Below are 25,694 nucleotides of genomic sequence, written 5' to 3' on the forward strand. Positions count from 1 at the left end.
TTAGATTGGGGTAGATCCCATGACCTAAAGAAGGACTCAGGAAGACACCATCTCCTTTGCCCCTCAAGATCCACATTTAGGCAAGAGCAGCCCAGGGAGCTAGCAAGTCCGAGGAAAACAAACAGCCAGAAAATGTAAAATCTGCAGTAAAATCCAATACAGTTGGATACTTTGCCTTGTGGTCACTATAAGTTTTTTTTAATTTTGTTTGCTAAGATGAGTCAGACCAATTTAAGTCTGGGCCCTCACACTGCATCCCAAACCATGGGCCCAATGCATGATGCCAACAAGAGGTCAATGTGCTACCTCTGTGCTTTATTCCCAATCAACTTTGGAGGAGGAAAGGAAGCTCAGATGGCAAGGAGGCTTCCCTTGACTGTTGCCTTTGCCAGCTCTTGCCTCCTGCCTCTCAGCTCCTCGAGATGGGCTGTACCTTTTTAGTTGAGCTCCGGATTCGAGGCAGCATGTAGATTTCCTCCAACTCTTTCTGCCTTTCTTCCTCCTCCACCTTTTTCCTCTGTTCCTCTGGAATGATATCATCCCAGTCCTTCTGGGACCGCTCATCCAGCTCTGTTTCTTCCTCCTCCATGGTTGCAAAGTTGGCGACCTTTCACAAGCACAGGAAAAGTTTTAGCAATTCCCTCCCCTGGCAGGAACACTCCTGAGCTGTCTGCTAAGCCTCAACTCCTGCCCCATAGGAATTCTGCCAACACTTCCATAAACTACTGCATAATTAATTCCTATGTCACTACATTCCTGGTTCCTTGCCACGTTTTTGGACTTACAGCTTTTGAGGAAGTACGTGCAGTTTAAGAAGTCCTGCTGAGCCTTTGTTAATTATTGGCTTTGCTTCCAAATTTGGTAAAATCTGCATTTGATTCACAGCTTTCAAAACCACTTACTCGAAAGCAAATTAATACCTACATCGGGGGGGGGGGTTGGAACTAGATAAGGTCCCTTCCAACCCAAACCATTCTGTGATTCTGTGATCTCTCCGAGGTGTTCCTGCCTGTTACTGACCTTACCATGGCAGGATGTGGGGAGCCACATTCCCACACCCCACTACAGAGCCTGGGGGTCCATACCTTGAACTGGGAGAGGAGCTCGTCAGTGGCACTGGTGGACACTTCATTCTCTCGTGTTTCAGCCAGACGCAGAATCTCATCGATGTCCATCTCCTACCAGTCAGGGAGAAGGAGGGATAAAGCAGAGGATACCGAGCGCAGCGGGAAATAAGAGGCTTTGAGAACAGACTCGTGTGCTGATATGCGCTAAATAAAGTGCAAATATCTGCAGGGTGTCATCCCCGAGGGCTGGGATGAACTATCTCAAGTGGTACAACAGAGTATAAATAAGGTGACAGGACAGAAGAAAAGGACTATCGAGGCTGAACAGTCAGGAAAATTTCCAGACAGTGAGATATATGAACTGTGGACTGTCTTCCTCGGGAGAAGCTCTGCTGCTTGGGCCATTTAGAGAATCGGTCAAAGCACTCCATACTAAATTGTCAAGCAATGCTGCACTGAGGCAGAAGAAAGCGACCTATTCACTTCACTGTGCTGACTCCTGCCTCTCAGAGAACAACCAAAAAAGGATGCTGAGAACAAGTGCTCAGAAGAGGCAGGGAGAGCAGCTTTCAGCAGGCTGTGCTATAACTAGCTAATGAATCCTCACCAGACAAGGGACTCCCTTGGTGACCTTTACTATTTAATCCCCAACAGCAAGGCTCTCCTCAACCCCCTGATCCTCCAATCCCAGACTCTTCCTTCAGTTTCTCCAGACTCACACGTGTCCTATTCACTGACCTGCTCTCATGCACAGGATAAGTACAAAGTGGGGGCAACCACACACAATCCCTCATGCAGACCTGCAGATGACAACAAACTGCTATGTGATTTCAATTTCAAACTACCTGAGGCTCTGACTCTTCCCCTTCAAGCTCCTTGAAGAGATCTTCAGCTCCAAACTTCAGAATAGCTGTCAGCTCCTCTTTGTTGAAAGGATTTGAGCTGCAAGAGCAAGTGAGAAGGAAAAGGTGTTTTGAGTTGTTAAGTCAGCACTGCTACAGCACAAAACCACACCAAAGTTTTTCCTAATTGAAGCAAGGAGTAAGTTTTCTACTCAGCACTATAAAAGGCTTTTTTATTAATCTCTTTCCTGCTCTAACAAGGATAATGACTATAAAGGGAACCACTTCCATCTACTGGGGGGAAATGGTGAGAGTCTGAGGTCACTGCCAAGGTGCAGCTTTTCCACAACCACTACCAGGTTCCCTCAGACCAGGGTGATCTCTGGGTGGAAGGCAGAAGTAAAAACAAGTAATGCATTAAAACTAGGTTTTAATTTCTGATCATCTTTATCCTATATGTCCAAATTAATGGCTGCATAAGCCAAATCACTGGAAGCTGTCATTATTTATTAGCCTTCTGCCCTATACCCTACCCAATAAATATTGGGAAATACCAACAGGTGAGGCTGGTTATGCCATGCACTGTTTCAGACATCTCTGCCTCCTGACACAATCACATACTTGGATCTCCCAGAGTTGTTGTCCAGAACAGTCCGGCCAGTGGTGTCCATACGCTGGATAACCAAATGATCCAGCACCATTTTCTTCTTGGCTCTCTCAATGATCTCCTCCTCCACTGTCCCCTTTGTGACCAGGCGGTAAATATTCACCTAAGGGGTAAAAAGAGAACAGAGCTATTTCCCGAACCTGAACATGCTCTGCTGACACAGCAATACAACCCTCAGCTATTTCACAGGAGACTGGTCTGCTGACACTGTCTGTTCACACACAGATGTGGTTTTACAGGAGAAAAACAAGCACATTCTCTTTACATCTCAGGGGACCCCATTAAAATCAGGATGGTTAACACACATCTTGTAGTGTGCCTAAGCACAGAGTAAATTTTCTTCTGAAACAATCATGCTAAATTCAGACTAGCACCAAACTTTTCTCGTATCTAATAAACCCCCAGTAAAGGTGATGCTCTACTTGCTAAGTTTTTCTGGGCAAGAAAGAACAGAGTCCACTAGGCAGAGAAGTGTAACAGGTTGGGTTCTTGGTTTTGAACCATCTCAGAACCCAAAGCCAACACAAAGACTTGGCATATGGCAAATCTGGACTGATTTTTTGTCTCCTTTTTTCAGTAAGATTCCCTGAGGTTGGCAGCACTCTCTGGAGTCAGGACTGGGGCAAAAAGACCATATTTTCTCTGGTGTAGTGGGAGCCTGTTCAGATGCTCACACTGAAGCCACAGACAAAACGACCCAGGCAGCTCTTCTGACCTGCTTCTTTTGTCCAATCCGGTGAGCTCGGGCCTGAGCCTGAAGATCATTTTGGGGGTTCCAGTCCGAGTCAAAGATAACAACAGTATCAGCAGAGGCCAAATTAATTCCAAGCCCTCCAGCTCGTGTTGACAACAAGAAACAGAAGTCCTGAGGGGGGGAAAAAAAAAAGCATCCATGAGTTAGCCAGCCTGTAACTGTGGACATAAAATAGCAATGGTGACTCAAAAGCTGTACAAGCAAATGTAAGGCTCTGTTGCACTCATGCTTCTTAAAGCAGAAAAATTATTTCCTTCCCATACACAGGCTAAGCACCAGTGGTCTTTAAGCCAGGACCCATGGTGAGGCAGTGCTGGCAGGGGTTAAAGATGTGCTAATCCAGGTATGCAACAAAGCAGCTCAGAGCAAGGGCACCTTGGAGTCACTTTTGAAGGTCAGACCACTAGATTCCTACAAGGGCAGAAGACAAACATCTGCTTTTTCTTGCCTGAATCCTGTTGGGAGTGAGATCAGTAACTAACAGACTGTTCAAGTTACTGCCCAAGGGCACAGGATGCCAGGTTAGAGCCAAGACACCTGAGCCCCTACAGATGCCCTCAAAAGAAGGCAAAAGGGCAGGTTCTATGGGCATTCTTTCTCCTTTCCCACTCACACTGCTGTCTCCTTCTCACTTTTATTTGTTAACTTTCCCACAACCATGAAGAGTTTCTGTATCTCCTGTGCCAGCCAAGAATTCCCTTCCAGCCCAGGCTTCTGGAGTGAGGAAAGGTATTTGTCATGGTTGGGCTGACTGACACAAAAACAAGTGCCTTGCACCAGTCACTGTGAGTCAGCAATCCTGGATGAGAGGTTTGAGATGTCCTCTCATATTACACTGCAGACTTTCACCTCCAACACCAGACTCCACTGCCTGCCAACACTAAAAATCCTCCTTTTGCCTTTGCTATTTCATATCCAAAACCAGCTTCAGACTGGAATCATTTAAGAACCATCTCTCATTGTTCAGACCGGAATCATTTAACAACCATCTCTCATTCTTCAGACCGGAATCATTTAACAACCATCTCTCATTCTTCAGACCATAGGGAGAGCATTGCTAAACTCTGGCTCTTCCCAGCCTCTTCTGGACTTTCTGGAGTTGTGACTTGCAGCCCTGTTCCTTGGACATGGCAGATTTAAAACAAGCAATATGGCCAGTTGCAAAACCTGCTATATCTGTGTCTTCAAAAGTATCTGGGGTCCTGTAAAAAGAAATGAACTGAACTAATCCCCTCTTGGCAGTCACAACCTGTGGCTCAGCCACAACACCCACTGCCCGGGCAGCCCACCCGGCCCCTCCTGAGGCAGGACTGTGGTACCTCGGAGCCGTCGGCGTTGAAGTGATCCAGCGCCTGCTTTCGGATCTCCCCCTTGATCGAGCCGTCCAAGCGCTGGAAAAATCAACAACAGTGATAAAAGAAAGAAGGTAAAGGAGCCCTGAGGAACTGGTGCACCCAGGTCCTGCAAGCCCTACAGCCCCTCTCGCAGCCTGCAGCGTTTGATTGTTAAAAATAGCCTCCAATTAAAAATAACTGCACTGCCTCAGCTGTGTCACAAGGACAGGGGGGATGCTCACACAGCGGGTGACACCACAGCTCCCATTACAGGCTCCCAAGCCAGGCTCTCTGTGTTCACAGTCCTCTCCTCAGGGTTTATCACAGGACACAGGCCAAAGGGGCCTGTCAAAGGAGTTTTGCAGAGATATGGCTACACTGAAATGAAGGGACATGCCAGTTCCCTGCAGTAAATGCAACCTGTAATCCCAGCCACCAGCCTCTGGGAAACTCAATGACTCCCATTGCTCAAGCTCCCTCTGCATTTTCACACATTTTCAAGAGAACCCCACTGTTCTGCATGCTGATGTTTCTCACCTGAAAAGGGTAGTGTTTGATAGTCAGGTACTCTGCCAGGATGTCCAGCATCCTCACCATCTGGGAGAAGATCAGCACTCTGTTGCCTCTCTCCCGCAGCCTGGTCAGCAGCTTGTCCAAGAGAATTAGCTTTCCACTGCTCCTGATCAGAGACTGAAGAAATAACCATCATTCCAGCTGATGTTTTCCAATCTTACATTATACAGACATGTACAGAACTGCTTCTTTTGGGGTCATGCATCTCTTGTACATCTTTAATCAAATCATCTGGATTTACACAGCAGAGGCCACACACAAAATGAATCATTCAAGACATGTTACACTGCCTGCAACTCCTGCTCTAGATGTCCACAAAATGTTGCCTCCATTGAACTCTCCACTGAGAGTTCAAGTGGCTTAGTTGTGCAGACTAATTCTAAAAGAGAGGCCACAGCTGTTATCTTGCTAGGAGGACAGAAGGAAGAGGGAAGTTAAGGAAAAAAGGTGGTGACCAAAGGCACCACTCACCTGCAGGGTCTCAAGGCCATTCTCTCTCTCGTTTTCCTCAGGAGGTTTGATAAGGTAGCAATGGTTGCAGCACTTTTTCAGTTCCATCACAATGTTCAGGAAACCAGATGTGCTTCCCCTTGTTCCCTTTGAAAGAGCTTTGTAGTTTCTTGTCAAAATCCACCTGCAGGCAGGAAAAATGAAAGTCCAGATCATTTCACAGCCCAGAGTGCACCTGCTGGAGTCTTTGAGGAACAAAACCTTCCGGGAAATCTCGTTCAGGCATCAGAACTATCTCTATCTAGCTCTCCTCCCTCTATCTCTCCTTACTTTTTTTACAGGACGTTGCTCACTAGAAACCATGACCTTAATTTCCTATTGATATTATCGCAGTTTAATATTGAACAGCATCACAATTTTGTGCAGATCTTTACTCCCCCAGAAAAGATGTAACCTCTGTCCTGCAAAGCTCGCCAGCTGAACTGTATTATTCTACAAGAGCATCTCCAGTGGTCTGGAGATGATTTTTTAGAAGGAAAGATACCAACTACCCTACCTCAGCTTCCTACTGGGAAGCTCATGGTACTACAGGTGATGGCTGACATATTGCACTCTGAAGGCCACAGTATCCACAGTATACTGAAACACATTCCCAAGGCCCATTACTACTGGCACTCCCAGTAACTTATTAAATGACTCACTTGTAATACTGTTTCTGCAGAGCAGACATTTCCACCCGGAGGATCTGCTCCACTTTGGCTGGCAAAGATTTCTCCACATCCTTCTTCACTCTTCGTAGGAGAAAAGGCTCCAGGACTTTGTGAAGGCTTTGGTAGCCATTCTCTCTACCTTTCCCGTGATCCTCTTCAAAATCCTCCCAGAACTCAAACCTAGCAACAGAAATGAGGAGCAGGGAGAGGTCAGAATGTCTTGTCTTACAGCACCACACAGCATCTATCAGATATGCTCCTGCTGCACAGGACAGGAGATCATCAGTTCAATGGAAACAGTGGAAGATAACAGGTTCACTCTGCTCTTGCTCACTAAGCAGATTGGTGGCAAAGCTAGAAGCTCTTTGGGCTTAGGCACCTTCCTAACATATTATATTTGAGCTCCATGCTGACTCCGAGGACCCAAACTTCCAAGTTTTCCAGTATTTTACTCTGCTGACATTTAACTGGCAGCAGTTTCCACACTTTCCACAGTGCCTTCCCCCAGGCAGGGCTTTGACAACTGGACTGTTTTACCCTGCTCTGAAGGCTTTTTTGGATTGCTGCTTCCTCTAACAGCTCCTTTGAAATGTGGAGATACGCTCCTCCTCCACTTGGGAGACCCCAAACCCGTCCTTCTCTCTTTCTGCGATCCAACAAAAAGAATTTGGGGAACAGCTCTTTTTTCAGTCAAACATGACTTTAGTGAGCTTTGGGGCATGCTTGCCTTAGCCTTAGCAATGCCCATAGATCATTTTATTTTAAAGAAATCAAAGTATTTGTTATACTGTGGACACACAATCAGCCAGACAGTGAGCACTGTCCTGGAGTGACACTCTCAGGGCCTGCCATGAAATGGTTGGCGAGGGTGCCTGAACCACAGTGTACTGGAAACCTCAGAAATGGCTGATTGCTTGAAACAAATTTAGCTTTTTAGAGATGTCTCAAAGACAGCAGACAGATTTAAAAGGCACGTATCAGGTTTCCCCATTCAGTTTGCTGCCAGAAATACTCCCTGTGTTAGTCATTTAACCTCTGATTTTCCCCACCAATGTCTGTTTCCCCTTTCGTTGCCGTCACTCCACCAAGTTTAATTCAGGGATTTAATTCAGGGATTTCTGCCATTCTGCACTCTCTTGAGCCTATTTTACAGACAAGAATGGACACGGAGGTATTTCTTGGAAGGACTCACTTCTCTGGCATGATGAAATGCAGCAGGGACCAGAGCTCCTTGAGTGAATTTTGAAGCGGGGTGCCGGTGATCAGCAGCCTGTGGTTGGACTTGAAATCAATCAATGTTTTGTACAGCAAAGAGTCGTCATTTTTCAACCGATGGGCTTCATCCACGCCTAGAAAGGCCCAGTTAATACTTCCCAAAACAGTCTGGAGGAAGAGAAGAAAAAAAACACAGGCGCCAAGGAGACGCTGGGTCAGACAAGCCCCACCACCTTGCCCAGGCCTTTCTCTCCACGGCCAGTGTGTGCAGCCCAGGACATCCTGCCCCAGCCAGACTTCGTCTCACAAGAGTTTCTTGCTAACAAAATGTGGAGACCAAGATGCCTACATGAGTTTTTCCTCCCCAGAAATGAAAAGGTGAACGTTAGCCATGCCGTGTAACACTCCTGCCATACCTGGACAGTCCTGCAGTAAGTACACCTATCTTAATCCTCCTTTGCTTTACCCAGAAAGCAGAGTCCTCCCCCAGCTCTTTATTTCCCTCTTTCTCCATGCCCTTGGGACCTTGGGTAGCACTAGTCCCACTGCAGCAGCAGGAGGAGAGCAGATGAACAAGACTAAAAAGTTGAGGTAATCTGAGTTGTGATTTTTTTTTTTTAAAAGTTTTTTTTGATTCCTGCTAGGACTCAGTGATGTACTGACAGGGCTGATGAGTATTTCCTAAGCAGACAGATTTCTCCCAGGTGCAAAAATACAGATATTGCTGACACTGTGGCCAAAGGGTCAGTGTAATGTTTTGTTCTCTTAACAAGCCTAAATTAAATCAGGTAAAAATCCAGCTACTGTCCTGCCAGATGCCTCACAGGTGAAAAGAATAAAACAACTGTGCAGAGCAAGAGTGAAGAGACTATAACATGTGTCCCACATTCCCTGTGTATTACTGGCAAGTGAAAGGAAATAGTAGCTGTATGTTGTCCATCACCATAGAGGGAAGAGGTGAAACCCACTAGCTAGGGACTGGCTTCCCCCTTTGAAATGAAAGTTTAAGTAAAAACATTCTTGGACCATTGCTCACCTTATCCTTGAGGAGGATCTCATATGTTGTGATAAGTGCATTAAATTTCAATCTTTTAGACTGAGAATGAATCCACTCATATTCACGTATCTGTGAGGGGAGACAGATGTTAGCTTCAACCAAGGTTATCAAAAGGAAAGAGTTAACAATCATTACTTTAATGTAGCTGTACACAGAGACTCCAACCAAGTCCAAAACCCTGCTGTTCAAGGTGCCATTTGATGAGCTCAGGGTGCCCAAGGAGCAGCTTGTTTTACTGCACACATGGTTCAACTGCCCTTGCACAGGTAACAAAATAAGGTCAACTTGCTCTTGTAACTTTAACCTCATCAGCTAAATGAGTGTCACCTCACTGTGGACACCACTAGACTCCCAACACTTGTGTGCTCTGTTGTCTGAATAATTCCAGACACAGGAGACAAGCACTTTTACACTGCTGGACTCCTCACTGCAGCATTTTTCAGCCCAGTAGTAGTTTCTAGACTCTGAGAAAAAACAGTACTCCTGTGCTCAATCCAAGAGGGAAACTGGGGTATAAAATTCCCTGCAGCAGAGGATTACAGCCACAAGCTGTTACACCAGCTCCAGCTGCCTGCAGTGCTGCCAATAATATCCAGCAGCCTCTCCAGCAGAACGTGTGTCACACACGTCACACAGAAGCTGCTGCTTTGCACCCAGTGCTTCAATCCAACCCCTCACCCTTTGCTCTCTGATTACACACCATGTTCCTGCTCATGAGGTCTCCAATGTAAACCACCACGTTTATCTCGGGCGCCCACACTTCAAACTCCCTCTGCCACGAGGTGAGAGTGGACAAGGGCACGACCACCAGGAAAGGGCCATAGAGCTGGTGCTGATGGAACAGGTATGACAGGAATGATATTGTCTGAATCGTCTTGCCCAGTCCCATTTCGTCAGCCAGGATCACGCTGTTGTTCCTGGGAAAGAGGAGAACAAACAAAAATGCTGTCTGAGTGCAAGTTTCTGCCACTAGCAATTTAGTGTGCTCCACAGGAACAGCAATCCACAGCAAGAGTAGAGATGGGTAGTGCAAAAATAGTTATCTGAACACTTCCAAGTGGATCTCAGGGACATCCAGACTGTACATTGCACAATAACATGCAAAAATGAACTATGATGACTCCAAACTGGAGGACAAAGGCAAAGGGAGAGGAGAATCAGTGGCCTAATTTTAGAAGGACATTTCTCAAAGATTTCAGTGAGTATATAAATGTGCTAAGACAGAAACCTTTTTTTCCATTAAGTCAATGGAAAACTAGGACTGATATGTACCAGGCTCACACAACAGCCAAATTCAGCACATGAACAGGGCCAGACAGGGAAAATGCTTTTTGTTTTCACACAAGGTTTCTAGAGTTCATGCTTTAGATGGTTTCTGCTTGCAGTGTCTGCAATGCAGCTGGGCATGATAACATTTGAAATCCTTCAAGCTGCAGAAGGAGGGTGGGTAAGGACCTCACAAGAAAACAGGAGGGCCAAATCCTACTGGGGCGAAAACTAGGAGACACAAAATGAATGTCACAGCATCTGTACATACTTGCACCAGGAGTGAGCGAGCCAGTTGAGGCCCTCCAGCTGGTAATCCCGCAGCTCCAGGTTCTCACCGCCGATGTACGAGGGCTGCTTCTTCAAGGCGACAAACCTCGGCCTCTGCTTCAACACCTGAAAAAGATGCTGCCATAAGTCCACTGAAGAGAAGGACAAAATAGTCAGTGGTTGAAAGGCTGAAAATTTAGCAATGATATCTTGGAATTCAACAAAGACTGCATTTCTTTTCATTGATTCAAGTCCCAGCTAGTGCTTGTGTCTGCATTTCTTGTGATTTGCCTGCTGTTGTCTGGTTCTGAGGATCAGGGTTCTGAGTCCCCCCAAGAGCACAGTAAGCTGCGCATAAAGCACACAGACGGAACAAACTCCACTTTCTTCTTTGCCCTCTTTTGATTTTTCTCCCATTATTTCTGTCCCTCTCCTCCACTGTACCAGCATCTTGCAGATTTCCTCTTTTACCAGGTGTGCTGTTTTTTCATCCAACTGATATTAAAACTCCTGCAGCTCCTTCTGAGGAGGAAGCACTTTGCAAGGCTTAATTAAGGCTCCCACTCCCCAGGGGGGACATAATGTTCTCACTGTGCACAGAGTAAATGAAACTTAAAGGGGTTCACATCTCTGCCTAAAGTACAATACAAGAACAGCAAACAACGCTTCCAACACAGGTGGGAGGATGGGAAAATGTTCTCTGACATTTATCCTGACAAAACTTCATGTTCCCACTGCTTGCATCAACCCAGTAAAGGAGAGGAAAGAAGCCAGCAAACCTTGCAGTCCCGGGTGGGAATTGTTTTGGAGTTGTTCCGACTATTGAAGCTGTCGATGCAGTGCTGAAATTTCTTGCTTATCAGAGCCTCATCTTCCCAGCTGCACTCAGCATAGGGCAGCCCCATCCACTTACACAGGTATTCGGGGTCATTTGAGGATGTTTTGCGACTGTTTGCTGTAAAATATGCAAAAACAAAGCCCAAACCTCAGTACCTGCGGTTGAGCAGCTGAACCACAAGCGCAGTTCACGGGCACAGGCTGAGCCACCCCTACAGCCACGAGACAGGTCTTGACAAAGTAGGAAAAGTGCAGAGGGACTAAAAAATGCTCCTTTACCTGGGAAATCCGAATGTCCCGTGGCAGACTTGCTGGTCTTCACAGCTGTGTTTGGAGAGAGAAGGGACAACAGGATTGGTGTGCTATCAGCCAGCAGAGGGAGCAGGGAAGGCTGTCACTGCCATACACCACAACTTTTTATAGGAATTCTATTGAAAACAGATTAAATAGCTCTCCAAGTCAGTTCCCAAAGCAACTGAGCGTTGGCACCTCTAACTGACATGACTGTGATATTACCAGTGCTGGTTTTATTAATTAATCATGACAATCTAACCCTGAGCTGCCTTGCAGCCTAACCACATCCTCAACAACAGAAAGTGGTCGTCACAAAAGCCAGGCCTGTACTGCTGCTTAGGATACAAACACCTTGCATCCAGAGGGCTGATGTCAAAGAACTTCAGCAGCAGCAACACTCCAGATAGGGAGAGTGACTGATTTCTATTGCTTGTAAATACAGATCTGTAAACCTGGATTCCTACTGTCCAAATTCCTAAATTTCACACAATGAAATACACCATTTTTTTAAATTCAGAGACACTGAGGGACAGGGAAGATGAAAGAACTGTACAGTCATTTTGCTTTCATGGAGATTAAAGACCCCAATCTTACTTCATGCCTTTACAAAAGCATTGGCTTCACTTACCAATTACTCTCTCCACTATTTGATACTGTTTGTTCAGCTCTGAAGCCAGCTCTTGTTGGCAGTTGAAATATTCCACATCTTCAGGTGATACTTTGCCCAGCCTAGATGCAAAAAAATCCAAACAAAAAAACGCTATAATGCTTCTGTCATAATGCTTGTGGATGTCATATATAGAAGATCTACTTTCCTATATGGTTGTCATTCAGACAAGCCACCGGAGCAGACTACTGCTTATATGACATGTTTCTTAAATTTCCCATAATTATAAATCTTTACTGGAAGCAAATGTCACAGATGTTCAGACTGTCTACCTGTTAAATGATGCCTTATTCTGATGCACAAGTCAGTCTCAAAACCTGAATCAGAGAGAGGTGGAAGCTGCTACTCCAGCTTTAGCACTTTGGAAATACACCTTAGCTCCCCTTATAGTTCCTGGGGCAGCTGGACATAAACTGATGCAAAAACTTGCACACAGACAAGCCCACAATTAACAAGAGTTAATAAGGCTGCAAGGCCTCACAGCACCTCTTGGGCCAGGCGAATTTGTGCAACATTTACTTGTTGTCAGCTACCCCAATTCTTAAGCCTGGGAAGTGGCAACAGTGTAGGTTTCATGCCTCTTCCTCTCCATTTCACAGACATCAACACCACAGGTATCATCTCTACGAGGGGGGATGTTCCTCAAGAGGGTTAAGAGAGACCAGAGTTTTGTGCACATGAAACACACTTTGCAAGAAGAAATCAAATGTTTTCAGTCTCGACTCTGCAAACCTCTGGCTAAAGATGACTTGCCCGAGGCCAAATCACTGGTTGAGTGAAGCCTACCATTGCTTGATCTCCTCCTCTTTTTTCTTGAAGTTTTCTAGCTTTTTCAGGCCCTTCACTTTCTGCTGCTGCAAGGACTCTTCGCTCTCCCAGGTGCTGTGGATGTATGACCAGCCTTTCCATTTGATCAGGTACTGAACTTCCCCCTCATCCTTTTCAGGATCGAAGTCCGCGCTGGGGTTGCCGTTGGCTTCGGTCGCATAAACGGTGGTGGAAGCACCAATGGCTGCAAGAGAAATCAGGCTGCAGTCAGTACCTTCCTTATCAACCACTGGACTTCAACTGCATTAGAGCAGAAAGCTACTCTTCTAATACATCTTTTGTGGAAGTACAAAGACTATCCTACAGATTCTGCAATCCTATAAGGCAGGAACACAAAAGTTTTCCATATAACAGAATCTTTTAAACTCTCTCTCTCGTAAGTACCTTTTCTTTAAGTATAATCAAAGGTCTCTTGAAAAGTTCACAACCATTCAGTTTTACAAAAACACTTCTGTAAGGGCTTTGAGAACAAAACATCGGCTTTATTTTCATTATGGCTTTGTCAATGGGGCTATGAAAACTGACTCCACTGGAAGATCTATTTTATATTTCAAAGAAGAGAAAAGCAGGAATTGCAGAACAATGACTGCATCTTTAAAATGTGTGCAGGCTAAATGAAAGCTGCTGAACACATAAACTAGAGATTCTAGGTTTTTCAATACTACATGTTACCAAAGTTGCTACAAGACATAAATAAGAGGCACAGAGGAAAGGGTCAAAAGCACTGAAATAATCCTTGGTCCCCCTCTGAAGTCCCAAAAGCATTGCACCAGCTCAAGAGAAACTATGAGTGCACAATCAGAAATAAAGGCTTTTTCCAGAACTACGCACCTCCTTTTTTTCCAAGCCTGATGTCCAAGACTTTCTCAATAGTTTCACTGTTGTCTTGCTGTTCATCAGCTCCTTCCCCAGTCATCTCTATCAGGTCATCAGAATCTGTCTCAAAATCATCATCTTCTTTGTAACTGAATAAGAACAAAACCAAACTGATTTAAAACCCCCGACTCCTCCCAGTCCACAAACACACAGAACAGCACAGACTGTGGAGCACCTTCTCCACCATTTATCCCAGGGTTCAGTGAATGTTCAGCACACACGTGTCTTAAGTCATCTACTCAGTATTTTTCCCCAAGACACCCAGATAGCTACACTTTATCAGACTAATCCTATATCTTGTCCAGGTAAGTTTTTCTGACCATGGCTAACATCAGATGCTCCATAAGGAGGTGGAACAGTTGCTGCAGCAGAAGAAAGGCTATCAACAGAGAAAGTCTCCACTATCCAGGGAAAGATTATTTTTTAAAAACAGAGGTTTCAGAGCATCAAAAGCTTGCATGGGTGCCTATACTGCTCTAGGAACTACACTTCTTATCTTTGATGAATGTTTAACCACAACAAAATATTATTTGAGTGGTTCTTTGCAACTCCCTTACTAAGAGTGCTGAAAGGTAAGAAGGCATATTGGGGAATGGACAAAGCTTTACCTCCACCGTGCCTGAACACTCTGTCCTAAGGCATAACCCATCAGCCACTCTCAGATAATTGCTCCAATCCAGGACAGCTGCTCCCTTTTGCTCATTTTCAACTATTATTTGCAATTATTAATCTCATCTGAAGCTTCTTTAGAAACATTACACAAACCCCCTCACATTTCTCTAAGAGGAATTGGTAAATACTCCCTCCTTTACAGATGGCAAAACAAGGCAAAGGCAGATGTTCACAGCATGAACCTGTCAAAATAACCACACCTCAGCCACAGGAATGTGCAGGGCAGAGCAGGGTCTCTGCAGGATCACTCAGGCAGTCAAGAGTCCCCCAGTGCTCCCTCCTCCCCACCCAGCTCTCATCACTGAGCAACCCCACACTTCTTCATACCTGACATTTTTGGCTGCTCTTCGTCGAGTTTGTCTCTTGGGGGTCTCATCATCTTCGTCATCATCGTCATCTTCAGATGAGTCTGGTTTCTTTCTCTTCCCACGCTGGACTTTGTGGGGCTTTTTAACACCAGTTTTGGCCACTGTTCTAAAATAAGAATTAATAAAGCCATAATACAGCATGGTTTATGTAAACATCTGCTTTAGTAAGTCTTTTAGAATGCATGAATCTCAAATATTAGACTCCTAAGGGCTTTAGTCTGCTCTAACTATCATGGAAACCACTGTGTCACTCACTGGAGCACTAGATGGGGTGATGAGGAAGTAAATAGCCCTAGGTTTACTAGGTCGAAAACCAGGGTAATATTACAGGAAAAAAGCCACACTCTTTAGTGACAAATAGACATTTTCTCTCCACCCAGCACAGGCAGGAAAAGAGACTGAACCAAACAGTCCTTACCTCCTTTGGACAGGTCTTCTTGCTTTAATTTTCTTCGGTTCAGGCTCACTCTCTCCACTGGTGCCTTGCTCCCCTCCATCTTCATCCTCCTCTCCAGCAGAGACCTCTCTTTTCCATTTAATTCTACAGTCAGAAATGTAGGTCATGAAGGGCACTGATATTTCTACACAAATACTTGGCTGAACAGACATCCAAGCCATCAAGGCCATAACTACAAGAGAAAGTTCCAGGCTGCACCCTCGGCTGTTCAGTGCAATGCAGGGGGGGTGTGATGGTGCAATTCTCTGCTTTTAAGAGGTCTTAGGCACCTGTGTTTTGATTCACAAAGTGGTAGAATTGCCTTGATCTCTTGAGTGAGAGCAGCTCTTACCACATACAATGTGCTAGTGGCAGAGCTGTACTGCTGTCACCTGGGTGGGCAAGGGCTTCAATTGATTGATTTGTTTTCTCTACTTCTGCATTTCTGAAATGGGCTGGAAAGATCTGAAGTGCTCACTATCGCTTATGGAGTATGAGCCACAACATTCACAGTTCCATGAGCTCCTCTGAGCCCAGAAAATGGAGCAAGAAGTCTCCTGCCATCTAAATTCAGGGGATTAAAGTTTCCAAGTGTGAAGCCAAATCATGCTGTAGCACTAGTGGAAGGAAGCATGTTCTCTGAGGGTAGCTCAGAGCTTCCCTTTAGTGTTTGGAAAAACTAAAAGATACTTATTAGATGGGAAAAGGCAGTAAAATATGACTGTAAGTGAACTCAGATATGGTGCTCAGACACCTAAAACATTCTTTATGGAATTTATTTTGTTTTAAAAGATAGGAGAGGATAATAATTTGGTATTTTATTCTCAGATAATCTAAAAGGTGGGAGGAGAAAGGATTAAATTATTTTAAGTATCTCTGAAGGAGAGAGAATCAGTAAGCTGATGGAGAAGTGAAAGACTGACAACAGAAAGTGAACCTGACTTGTTCAGATTCCATTACAGGCATAGTGGGAAAATACAAACAAAAGTTGGGAAATTGCATCCGTCTGTAGATCCATTTTCATACTTGAATTTTAGTAATCCAAAGTGTTATTACTGGAAATATTAAAATTATTTATTTTACAAGTTCGCCATGTTGACAACTCCCAGCAAGCAATCCTGTGCGCTGCTGTTCTGAAAAATAAACCAAAGCACCACCATTCAAAACCCTTTCCCTAGAAAACTTACTTTCTTTTCAACTGCTTCTGACGTCTTCTTTTTGGGCTCTCATTTTCAGATTCGCTACTTGCCTTTAATTGAAAAGAAAGAAAATCAGGTTGTAGGCTTCACTCTGGACTGACTCCTCAAGGATGCAACTGAAACATGTGCACGTGGGCTGAGCCCAGGCCCTTTCCCTGCAGGGCTGGAGGTGCTTTTGAGCAACGGGGCTGTGCAGTGTGTGCAACAGCCCATGGATTACAAACACACAGGGTGAATCTGTCCACCAAATGAATTATGATCTAGAAATTGATTATGATTTCTAGAAGGAAGGAAATTCTCATAAAAAGACAACATTCTCATCACAAGAGTGTCCTTGCTTTGCTGTTGGTTTTTTCTCCCACAGCCAAAGTCACTGAGGACCTGAATGGGTCAGAGCCACGTCCTGCTGCTTTCCCTCCTCCTAATCCTGCAGTCTCACCAGTGAGACTCTCTCTGGCTAAATATATCTACAGCTATTCTAACTACTTGCTGTACTATTTTAAATGGGCATCATTAACTCCTACAGACCAAGATAGCTGAAAAAAAAAATCTTTAGGCTGGTTGTACACAACCCCATTTTCGTAAAAACTAGTCAACCATGAAAACTGATCACCACACTTGCCCCAGAAAACACAAATAGCTAGGGACAAAACTGAAGAAACCCATATGAGATTTCTAAATGAGTATTAAGATGACAGAAGTAGCCTCCAAGGCTGCTCTCTCCGCACACTGGAAATCTTCCACTTCAAACTGCTTTTTGCTGCAGTATTCATCTTCGGCTCTAGGTACTGTCTGTCCATCACCACGAGTACCTCAGTTTGCATCCCCTGACACCCTCACACAGCTTCAGCTGAGAGCTGTTCACACAAGGATTTTGTGAAACAGTATGATCTGCAACATGAAAAAGTGGAGGTTCTGGAGAGCCATGGCTCACCCCTTTGTTCCCTTTCTGCACCCTTTATTTCCATTTTCCAGCTTTCCTTCTACCAACAGAAATTTCCCTCTCACTTGCACAGTGCATCCATTAAAATACACTGAAACACTGGATGCCACCTTAGACCAAGAGTTTCTCTGCATTTCACTGTGGTTTGGTGTCAGATTTGCACGTGACACAACACCACCTTTTGCCCCAATATCTCACTATAAACACGAGTTGATCCACCTGTTTCACAGCCCTGTGTGAAATCCCTGTCTCATTTACGAAGCATCCAGGAAGCAAGTGACTGGCAAACACCACGGAGAGCCCTACCTACCCTTACAACACCAGCCAAGCATTCCACAGATTTCAGTTTTGGCAAGCAAAAGTCCTCAGTTTCCTATTTTTCTCTTTCAATCTCTTGTCTGCTTTCTGAAGCTTTGCCATTCCAATTTGGCAGGATTTTTGAGAATCTGTCCCTCAGCGCACGTTTACTTTTTTCTGTCCTTTGGCAAGCCAGAGGCAAAGAGAGGTGGATTTCTCTCCTGCTCTGTGTCAGAGAAGATCACATTTGGAGAAAACCAAATACAGCCTTCAGTTCTTTGAAACTAACTCCACTTCTTTGACAAAATCCCGTTTTTCAAGCTTCTAGTGTGCATCTTCCTAATGCCTGGACTCTCCCCCTGCTCTGTCACTGTCTCTACAAAGCTGATGACAATCTCTTAATGACTCGTCTTTTCCTCCTCTCTTCCTCCTTGAAAAATTTAACTTGTGACTGCAGCTCAACTGCCTTCAGTTACATTTTTCAAAAACACCGTTGTCTGTTTTGGATGTGTGTCAAGCCCAGCAATATCTCCTCTGACACAGCCAGTCCCCAGCCTGAGTCATCTGCCTGACTTGTGCTCCCACATCACATCCTCCCTGTCCCAGTAGAGAGTGCCAGGAAACACTGTGCCTGTAGCTCCTCAGCCTCTCCTCCCTGCTCCCTTACCACCAACCCTGTCTCCTGGAAGCAAACTCTTTGATTAAGGAAGTGCAGATGCAAACCAGAGAGCTGGGGGAATGCCAGGTCCGGAGTGTGCACCTGAGGTCCCACCTGCACTCCAGCTGCCACACACCACCATCAGGAAGCGGACTGGTTGGGAAATCACATGCAACTTGAATTTTAATAACGTCACCTCCCTGAATGATACAAGCTAAGCCAGCGAAGTCCATCCCCAGTCCTCAGTGGGATTTTTGTCAGCCCAGCAGGAGATGCCAGGGCACACTGCTCGCCCTCAGAGCCTGAGCGCCAGCGCTGGGCTCCAGCTGCCCCTCTGGGTGCTGCCGCCACAGCCAAAGGGAAAGATGACTTGTCTTCCCTTGTTCTCCCCTTCCCAACCAAACACTACAGATGTGCCCAACTTATTCCTGCACCACTACTTCCAACTGGACTAGGAAGTGGAAAACAAAACAATTTGTTTTCCCCACCTCCAGCTGAAGGGATCAGCCTTCCCTCTCTATGCGTCACTGACTCTTCACATCTAATTAATTCTCTGTCCCAACACATAAAGTGCATATGATTTTACTACATTAATTAGGCTGCGTTTTGCCATGGAGCAACACTGTACAAACATAATGATGCTGCATATGCAGTAGCACCAAGTAGAGCAACACAGCAGCAGTTTTAAAGTTCTGTTCTTTCAGATGGTCCGTAAGTGTCATTACTAGCACAGGGCATGAGAAATGGAGTCTCCAGACCACTGGAAAGGAGGCCCAGGTGAGCCTCTGGAGCTCACGATGCCTACTAGGAGAGATAAAGACTTGCTTAAACAGAGGCAAGAAATATTTCAGACTACAGTCAAAGTGAGAATTTGCTCATTTCAGGCTTAACAGTGGTCATGCTCTAGTGCTCCACAAAAGCTGGAGAACCTCAGTTCACCAGGTTAGTCTTACGTCTGCTGAACTTCTCTTTCCTAGTGAGACCAACAATAGTGTTTGAACTTTCAGCAAATACACGAGGCAAAGCATTGACCAAAATGCAAATGAGCAGATTTTTTTTTCCAATAATAAAACCAGTTGTATTTTCAGAATGCTCCGGTGCGTGTCTTGTGGCCTCTCTCTCTCACAGAAAAGATGCACTGTGACATTTATTACTAACTTCAATCTGAAACCACCCTTTTTAAAGTAAAAAGATCATGTCTGTTTTGGGCACATTTATTTCTTGACTGCCCCAGAATGACGGAATTATAAAACGGTTTGGGTTGGATGAGACCTTACAGACCATCTCATTCCAACCACCCTGCCATGGGCAGGGACCTTTCACTAGACCAGGTTGCTCAGAGCCCTGTTCAGTCTGGCCTTGAACACTTACAGCAATGGGGCATCCACAGCATCTCTGGGCAACCTGTGCCAGGGCCTTACCACCCTCACAGCAAAGAATTTGTTCCTTATATCTAAATTAAATTTCCCCTTTCAGTTTGAATACTCTGAAAGGCACCTGGCTTTGCACGCCTCACATCCTCTGGCTGAAACCTGAAGCTGATTTATTAACTGCAAAGAAAATGCCCGAGGAAGTAGTGTTTTTACTAAAAAACTCACACATGCTCTTGTTCCTGGAGACAGCTCTAGTCTTCTGAGCAGCTCTGTGCTCTCATGCACAGCTGCACTTTTGCTTCCCAATAACTCAGCCCACGCCTGGGTATTGATCACGAGTTATCACCCTCTCTGATCACACCTCGGGCACCTACACAATCTGCCCAGAAATCCCCAGAAGGCAACCATTTCTAACACACAAATAACCTACTCAAAGTGCTGCTCTCGGAGGACACAGTGATTGAGCAGTGCCCCAAAACCTGAACCAGCTCCTCCTACGCGCCATCTCCCTCGTGCAGGTGAGTCACGGGGCAGCACGTGGGGAGCTGTGATGCCTCATCCTTGCTCTGGTCTCTGAGCCTGCCACGCTGCCTGGGCGATGCTCTTTGCTAATCTGCAGAGAAGCATTAGGGAAGAAGGCAATTACAAGCTCCCAGACACTGTGCTGGAAGTCCCAAGCAGCAAGAGACAGGAGCAGGTCACTGGCGACAGGATTAACCCTGCAAAGGTAAAAAGCAACCTTGAGAGGTGTCAAGTGCCTTGGGTTTCTGCCGGGTCCAGCAGCAGCAAGGAGTGCTCAGCACCACGCAGGCTTGAGCTACATTATTTCCACCCTCTTGGTGTTTAGGTCTTCCAAAAGCAAGACTTTCCATGTCCTCCTGCTCCCTGCGAGGCCCCAGCACTGTGCTCCTGACACGTCACACCCTCCATCGGACTCTGCTGCAGATGGGAGCTGCCCTACGAGGACGACTCAGTGTTGCTTTGGGGAGAGAGAGGGGAAGGGAGTGATCCAATTTTGTTACTTTTGGCTTTCTGTGTCACAGAAGTTGCAGCGGGGTCATTTGGAGGAGTGGGTGTTTTTTTTTGTTTTTTACAATATTTTGTGGTATAGCAAAGTTTTTGCATCTCATATTTATTTTTTTTTTAACTTTATCGTACCTTAAATAGTAGGAAATAAAGATATCGAAAAAGAAAACAACATTTGCAAAACCACGTAATATTGTAAAACAAACAAAGATGGGACTTACCTGAGCCCCTAAGAGGGCAGTGGGGTGTGCAGCGGAGGTCTGAGGTGGGTGTGACGTCGCCGGCACAGTGCAGGCGAGCCTGGCCTTTGCCGAACTTGAAAAGGAAAACAAAAGCTACGTCAATGGTGTGTCCCAAGCCCCTTCCTAACCTGCTGCTCTGTGGGACGTCCAGCACAGGAGTCTGGGGGGGCAGGTGGTGGCACTGGAGGTGCCGCAAGGCTCAACAATAACACACCAGAGCAAGGAGATCGAGACCTGCATTTGCCGTGCGACTCAGACCCCTCAAGAATTCAAATGCACGGTTTGGTGGCGAAGCACAAACAGCCGGAGTCACAGAGTACCACTTGGCTCCTGCTCTGCTGAAAGTCTCCCACTTATCTTCAGATTCCTAGCCCTAAGCCTCAAGCTTTCCATGGAAGCCTCTTTCTGATTTCCTTTCCCCTCTTCTACAACTTGACCTTCCTGAAGACCTGCAGATTCAGCACTCCATGTACAAACCCTGTTAGATGCAAATGAAGGTGGCAGCTAATTCCTACATCTTAAGAAAAAAACAATGTTCTAAAAAAGGAACGATTAGGAGGTTTGGCTGCCAGGCTCTGACCACTGTCACCTCCAGCTGAAGCACAAAATACTCCCCAGTATTCAATCAAAGAAAAGTGATGGCTCATAAAGCTGCAGACACGCAAATGCATTTATTAGTGGGATCCATTCCAGTATGGGCAACAATGACTGTTTTGTTGCTCTGAGGTGTTTCTGGGAACTTTCCTTTATTCCTGGTTGGATTCGTGTTGTGTTTTGGTTTTGTTCTGTTTTTTTTATTACGCAGACTCATTCTCTCCAGGGTGTTCCTACAGCAGAGCATGACTTGCATTACGCCCCGTTGCAGCAATCAGATCAGTGCATGCAGATCTCAGCCCACACAGTGTCCCGCTGACTCCAGAGGTCTCAGGCCAAGAGGATGCAGCTGCAGGACTGGGACCTCAACTGTGAGCTCCAACAGTCAAATACCAAATTAGGACTCAGAGTGTACAAAGCAATGCAGACGAGACCTCCCTTCACTCTTTGGGTTTAGTTGGTTTTATATGTTCAGTAATCCCTCATCCTTTTTTTTTTCCTTACCTCATCTTTTATATTAAATCGTGACGGTTCTTGTCTGCTTCGGTTTGACCTCCTAACCCCATAAACATCAGGATATTCTTCCCACATCTGCAAAATAAACAGACCATCAGAAGGCCTGCTTCACCCCAATTATTTCTGACATTTCTGAGAAGTTTGATGGTGTTTTAAAAAAATGAACATAAAACCATTAGCAACCAGTAGACGGACACTTTAAAAACTGGCTGAAAAAGATTATGATTATTTTGGGGTATTTGGCAAGACTCTAAAGCAGCATGTTTTATCTCAGTGCTATCTTTACAGTGGTCCATGTTTCCACCAAGGTACAAACCACTCCAGCACACTGAGGCTGAAGGACAGAGTGTTGAGGTAGCCAGCCCCCTGCAGCAACAGTGCCAAAGGTAAGGAGGGACATAGAATGAATGGACCTTCCAACTCAACAGGACAATTCTCTGCTAACAGATTCCAATCACAGTTCCTTTCCAGAAGGAAAACCCCATCAGCTGCCCAGAGAAATTGCCAGTAGCAACCTCAAAAGTGAACTCTGTGGCCCAGCCTGGATGGCAAACTGAGCAGGGCACCCTGTACTTTGTCAAGGCGAAGTGGCAGCTGCTGGTTCCTCTCCTGAACGCACTGATGACAAAATGGTTTGGCAGCACAGGACACGTGGATGTGGAGAGGTGACTGCTGGGAATAGTTGTGCTCTATGTGCTGTAATGAGGCTCTCACCAGTTTAATACACCCTGTATAGCAGCATGCAATTGTTCTTGTGGATGGACAGGAAAAGAAGGGGGAGATAAGAATGGATGCCCTAAGGGGCGTGAATGCAGAGCTGTGCTGGTGACACAGGACATTAGAAGAACTACAGGGCAGATACAAACCCCCACATATCCCTCAAACACCTACAACAGCAATTTCTCTCTCCCTCAGCAGAGCTCATCCTATTAGTTTTCTAAATCTATTTATTCTCCTTCTTATTCTCTCTCCCTCCAGTCCTCAAATATCTCTGCAAGCCACTGGCAGGAAAAGGAAATCAAAATACACTGCCAGATGCAGCAGTGATTGGGATTAAGAGCATGATGCACACAAGGCTGCAGCCCAGCAATTTTTCCCTGCCTCTGCTAAAGGAGCAATGGGATAATGGACAGACTGTGAAGGTGTGTGCCTGCTGGGCATGCAAGTACAGAGATAAATTCACATGAAAGAACAAATCAAAATACTCCCAAAACCATTTGAAGAACTTATCTTTCCACCTATTACATGACATGGGTTTTGAATATGGGATCAACTCCCATGACAAATCTGAATAGCACCTAACACAAATTAACCTCACCTTCATGGGTGTATCTACACAAACATCAAATAAACAGTAATATAATAATTAATTGCATTGGTTATTCAAAAGGAACAGGTATCAACATGCCTAGGTTAGGCCTAGCTAAGGAAAACATCCATTAACAGAGAAATTAGGAAGGGAGAGGCTTTCTTATTAGAGGCTGCCCTGACCTTTTCATGTTTCATGCTAATTATCACCCTACGTATGGATGTGCTTCCTCGTAGGATAATGTTAACATTTATTATTAGGGACATGCTCTTAGAAGCCCTCAAAGGAGGAGAAAAGTTCCTTTGGTCCCCACTTATCAACAGTAAACCAGAAATTTTAATATTGTGTTACCACAACTGCCTTAGAAATGCATCCTCCCTTACCAGTCCTAACACTGGAGGGTTTAGACATGACCTGAACCAGCAGCCTGGAGATTTGTGAGAGAGAGAAACTGGTAACAAAATCCTTCACTTCTCCCTGGCAGGTACATGGGGAGCACAGGCTGGAAGCACTGCCCTTCCTTCTGTCTTTACACATATAGCAACTTTCTCCAGAAGCAACCTGTGTGCAGTGCAAGCCACAGTTAAGGACAACTGGATGGTTATACACCCCAAACAAATAAACAAACTGACCTAACCTGATTTTCTTCCTTCCAACTGAACTCAGTTCACTGAGTTCCTGTCTCCAAATGGGTATTTGGGCTCCTCTTTCTCACCTCACACTACAACCATGTTACTCAGGTGCCTCTACCCCTCAGGCAAAGCAGGTACCAGTTTCTGCACTGGGAGATGCAGAGGGACACCAGGTGCATCAACACCAAAAATCTCATTTCCTCCTGGGCAGCAAGTGGAAGGAAAACCTGGCTATCTGAAGGGGGTAGCTGGGAAGCTGAAAAAAAAAAAAAAGGAAAAAAAACCCACAACAACAACAACAACAAAAACCCACTGTTCTGGACATATTAACCAACAGAAGTTAAATAGCTTTTTTATTCCTCCTTTTTTTTTCTATATTTTTTTCAGAGGAAGACAGTGATGTAAAAAAAAAGTGGACCAAACACTAGACAAGCCTCCTCCACTGCTTCTGAGGGAGAGGGGAGACAAGAGTCGAAAGACAGAGGGAGAGGATGAAATGACAGGATCACGTGTTGATGACAGGCGCCTGCCTCTCATTCACCAGTCAGCCCCATCACTGTCTACCTGGTGCCCAAAGAGTTGTTCCACAAACACACCAGCTCCTGCTCACAAGGGTGACATCAGCAGGGCTCCAGCACACAGACCAAGCAACCAGAGAGTGACCTGGGGACACTGGAGGCCAGAGGCTGTTTGGTCCATGTGCAAAGTGGCTGGGAAGCTGGAGACAGCTTTGTTGGGGTCCTGCCATCTGACCTTCCATGGCAAGTACGGCAATAACGTGCCTGTGCAGAGCAGCAGGGGCAATACCTTTTTAACATCTGCTATCCTTTCCTTCTTAGAGGCTGGTTTTTCTTTGGTTTCAGGAGGGGTCTGCTGGGATTTGGAACCCGTTGATTCACTTTCGGATTCAGACTGACTCTCAGAGGACTCCGAGCTGCTGTTTGATTCGCTGCCCTGCTCGCTTTCAGACTGGCTTGCAGAGTCAGAGCCAGAGGCTTCTTCGGATGCTGAGTGACTAATGGTAGAGAAAGAAGAGATTACATTTTAACTGTACTGTCGCAGCCTTGAAATATGCATCGAGCAAACCTGAGACATGTCCAAGCCACAACAACAGGCTTGGAAGAGCCTAAATGTTAAGTGGGAACGCTGTCCTGAACAGACACCCTGCAATGGCATTTTGCAGCAGCGGCAATTCCTTCCCAGGACTGACAGTGAACACAGGGGTGAGAATGCAGCCCCAGAAATCCTTGTCCAGGGTCTCCAGCTCATCAACAGAATAAAAACAGCAGTGGTACCACAGAGAAAAGCATTAGTAATACCAGCAGCACAGGTAGTCCTCTGAGGATCTGGCTGTCTTAGGGCGAGCAAGAGCAAGGTTATTTTGGGAGCTGGAGCATCTGGAGACCATCCTGCTGTATTAAAGATAAGCACTTGATCCAGCATGGCTCTCCACTGCATCCTAGTATAGCCAGTAGTTAAAAAAAAATCTGATATCCAATAATGGGAGAGTAGAACATCAAGTTGCATTTCCCTCCTTTTTTTTTTAATCTTTACATTAAAATGGGTTAACACACAGAATATTCTCTTAAATAAAGGCTTGTCAACAAACCAATGAGAGGCCAAACTATTTTATGTGGGCAAAATATTCCAATACCTTTGCCCAATCACTTCAGAATCTATTTTTTCATTTAAAATCCAATAAAGAAAACTGAAAACTCAGTA

At 45.4% G+C, this 25,694-nt stretch overlaps 1 protein-coding gene across 4 annotated transcripts in view; it reads right to left on the reverse strand.

Moving 5' to 3' along the window:
- CHD2 (chromodomain helicase DNA binding protein 2) overlaps nucleotides 1–25,694 on the reverse strand; it is a 63,419-nt gene that overhangs the window by 12,332 nt on the left and 25,393 nt on the right. For 3 of the 4 annotated variants that reach the window (XM_017805011.1, XM_017805009.1, XM_017805010.1), the window contains 23 exons: nucleotides 24,780–24,987; nucleotides 22,020–22,106; nucleotides 16,371–16,432; nucleotides 15,166–15,288; nucleotides 14,707–14,853; nucleotides 13,663–13,796; nucleotides 12,790–13,015; nucleotides 11,965–12,065; nucleotides 11,322–11,366; nucleotides 10,985–11,160; nucleotides 10,207–10,331; nucleotides 9,370–9,586; nucleotides 8,649–8,738; nucleotides 7,590–7,780; nucleotides 6,389–6,577; nucleotides 5,709–5,871; nucleotides 5,202–5,354; nucleotides 4,650–4,721; nucleotides 3,292–3,441; nucleotides 2,531–2,679; nucleotides 1,913–2,009; nucleotides 1,086–1,178; nucleotides 434–607 (listed from right to left, as the gene is read on the reverse strand). In XM_017805011.1, the coding sequence (XP_017660500.1) occupies nucleotides 434–607; nucleotides 1,086–1,178; nucleotides 1,913–2,009; nucleotides 2,531–2,679; nucleotides 3,292–3,441; nucleotides 4,650–4,721; nucleotides 5,202–5,354; nucleotides 5,709–5,871; nucleotides 6,389–6,577; nucleotides 7,590–7,780; nucleotides 8,649–8,738; nucleotides 9,370–9,586; nucleotides 10,207–10,331; nucleotides 10,985–11,160; nucleotides 11,322–11,366; nucleotides 11,965–12,065; nucleotides 12,790–13,015; nucleotides 13,663–13,796; nucleotides 14,707–14,853; nucleotides 15,166–15,288; nucleotides 16,371–16,432; nucleotides 22,020–22,106; nucleotides 24,780–24,987 (3,172 nt within the window). Of the gene's footprint in view, nucleotides 1–433; nucleotides 608–1,085; nucleotides 1,179–1,912; nucleotides 2,010–2,530; nucleotides 2,680–3,291; nucleotides 3,442–4,649; nucleotides 4,722–5,201; nucleotides 5,355–5,708; nucleotides 5,872–6,388; nucleotides 6,578–7,589; nucleotides 7,781–8,648; nucleotides 8,739–9,369; nucleotides 9,587–10,206; nucleotides 10,332–10,984; nucleotides 11,161–11,321; nucleotides 11,367–11,964; nucleotides 12,066–12,789; nucleotides 13,016–13,662; nucleotides 13,797–14,706; nucleotides 14,854–15,165; nucleotides 15,289–16,370; nucleotides 16,433–20,900; nucleotides 20,995–22,019; nucleotides 22,107–24,779; nucleotides 24,988–25,694 lie in introns of those variants that run through there. The other variant, XM_017805012.1, reaches the window with a different exon arrangement.

Source organism: Lepidothrix coronata, unplaced genomic scaffold (assembly GCF_001604755.1).
Source record: "Lepidothrix coronata isolate B3197 unplaced genomic scaffold, Lepidothrix_coronata-1.0 Scaffold11, whole genome shotgun sequence".
NCBI classification, from domain to species: Eukaryota; Metazoa; Chordata; class Aves; order Passeriformes; family Pipridae; genus Lepidothrix; species Lepidothrix coronata.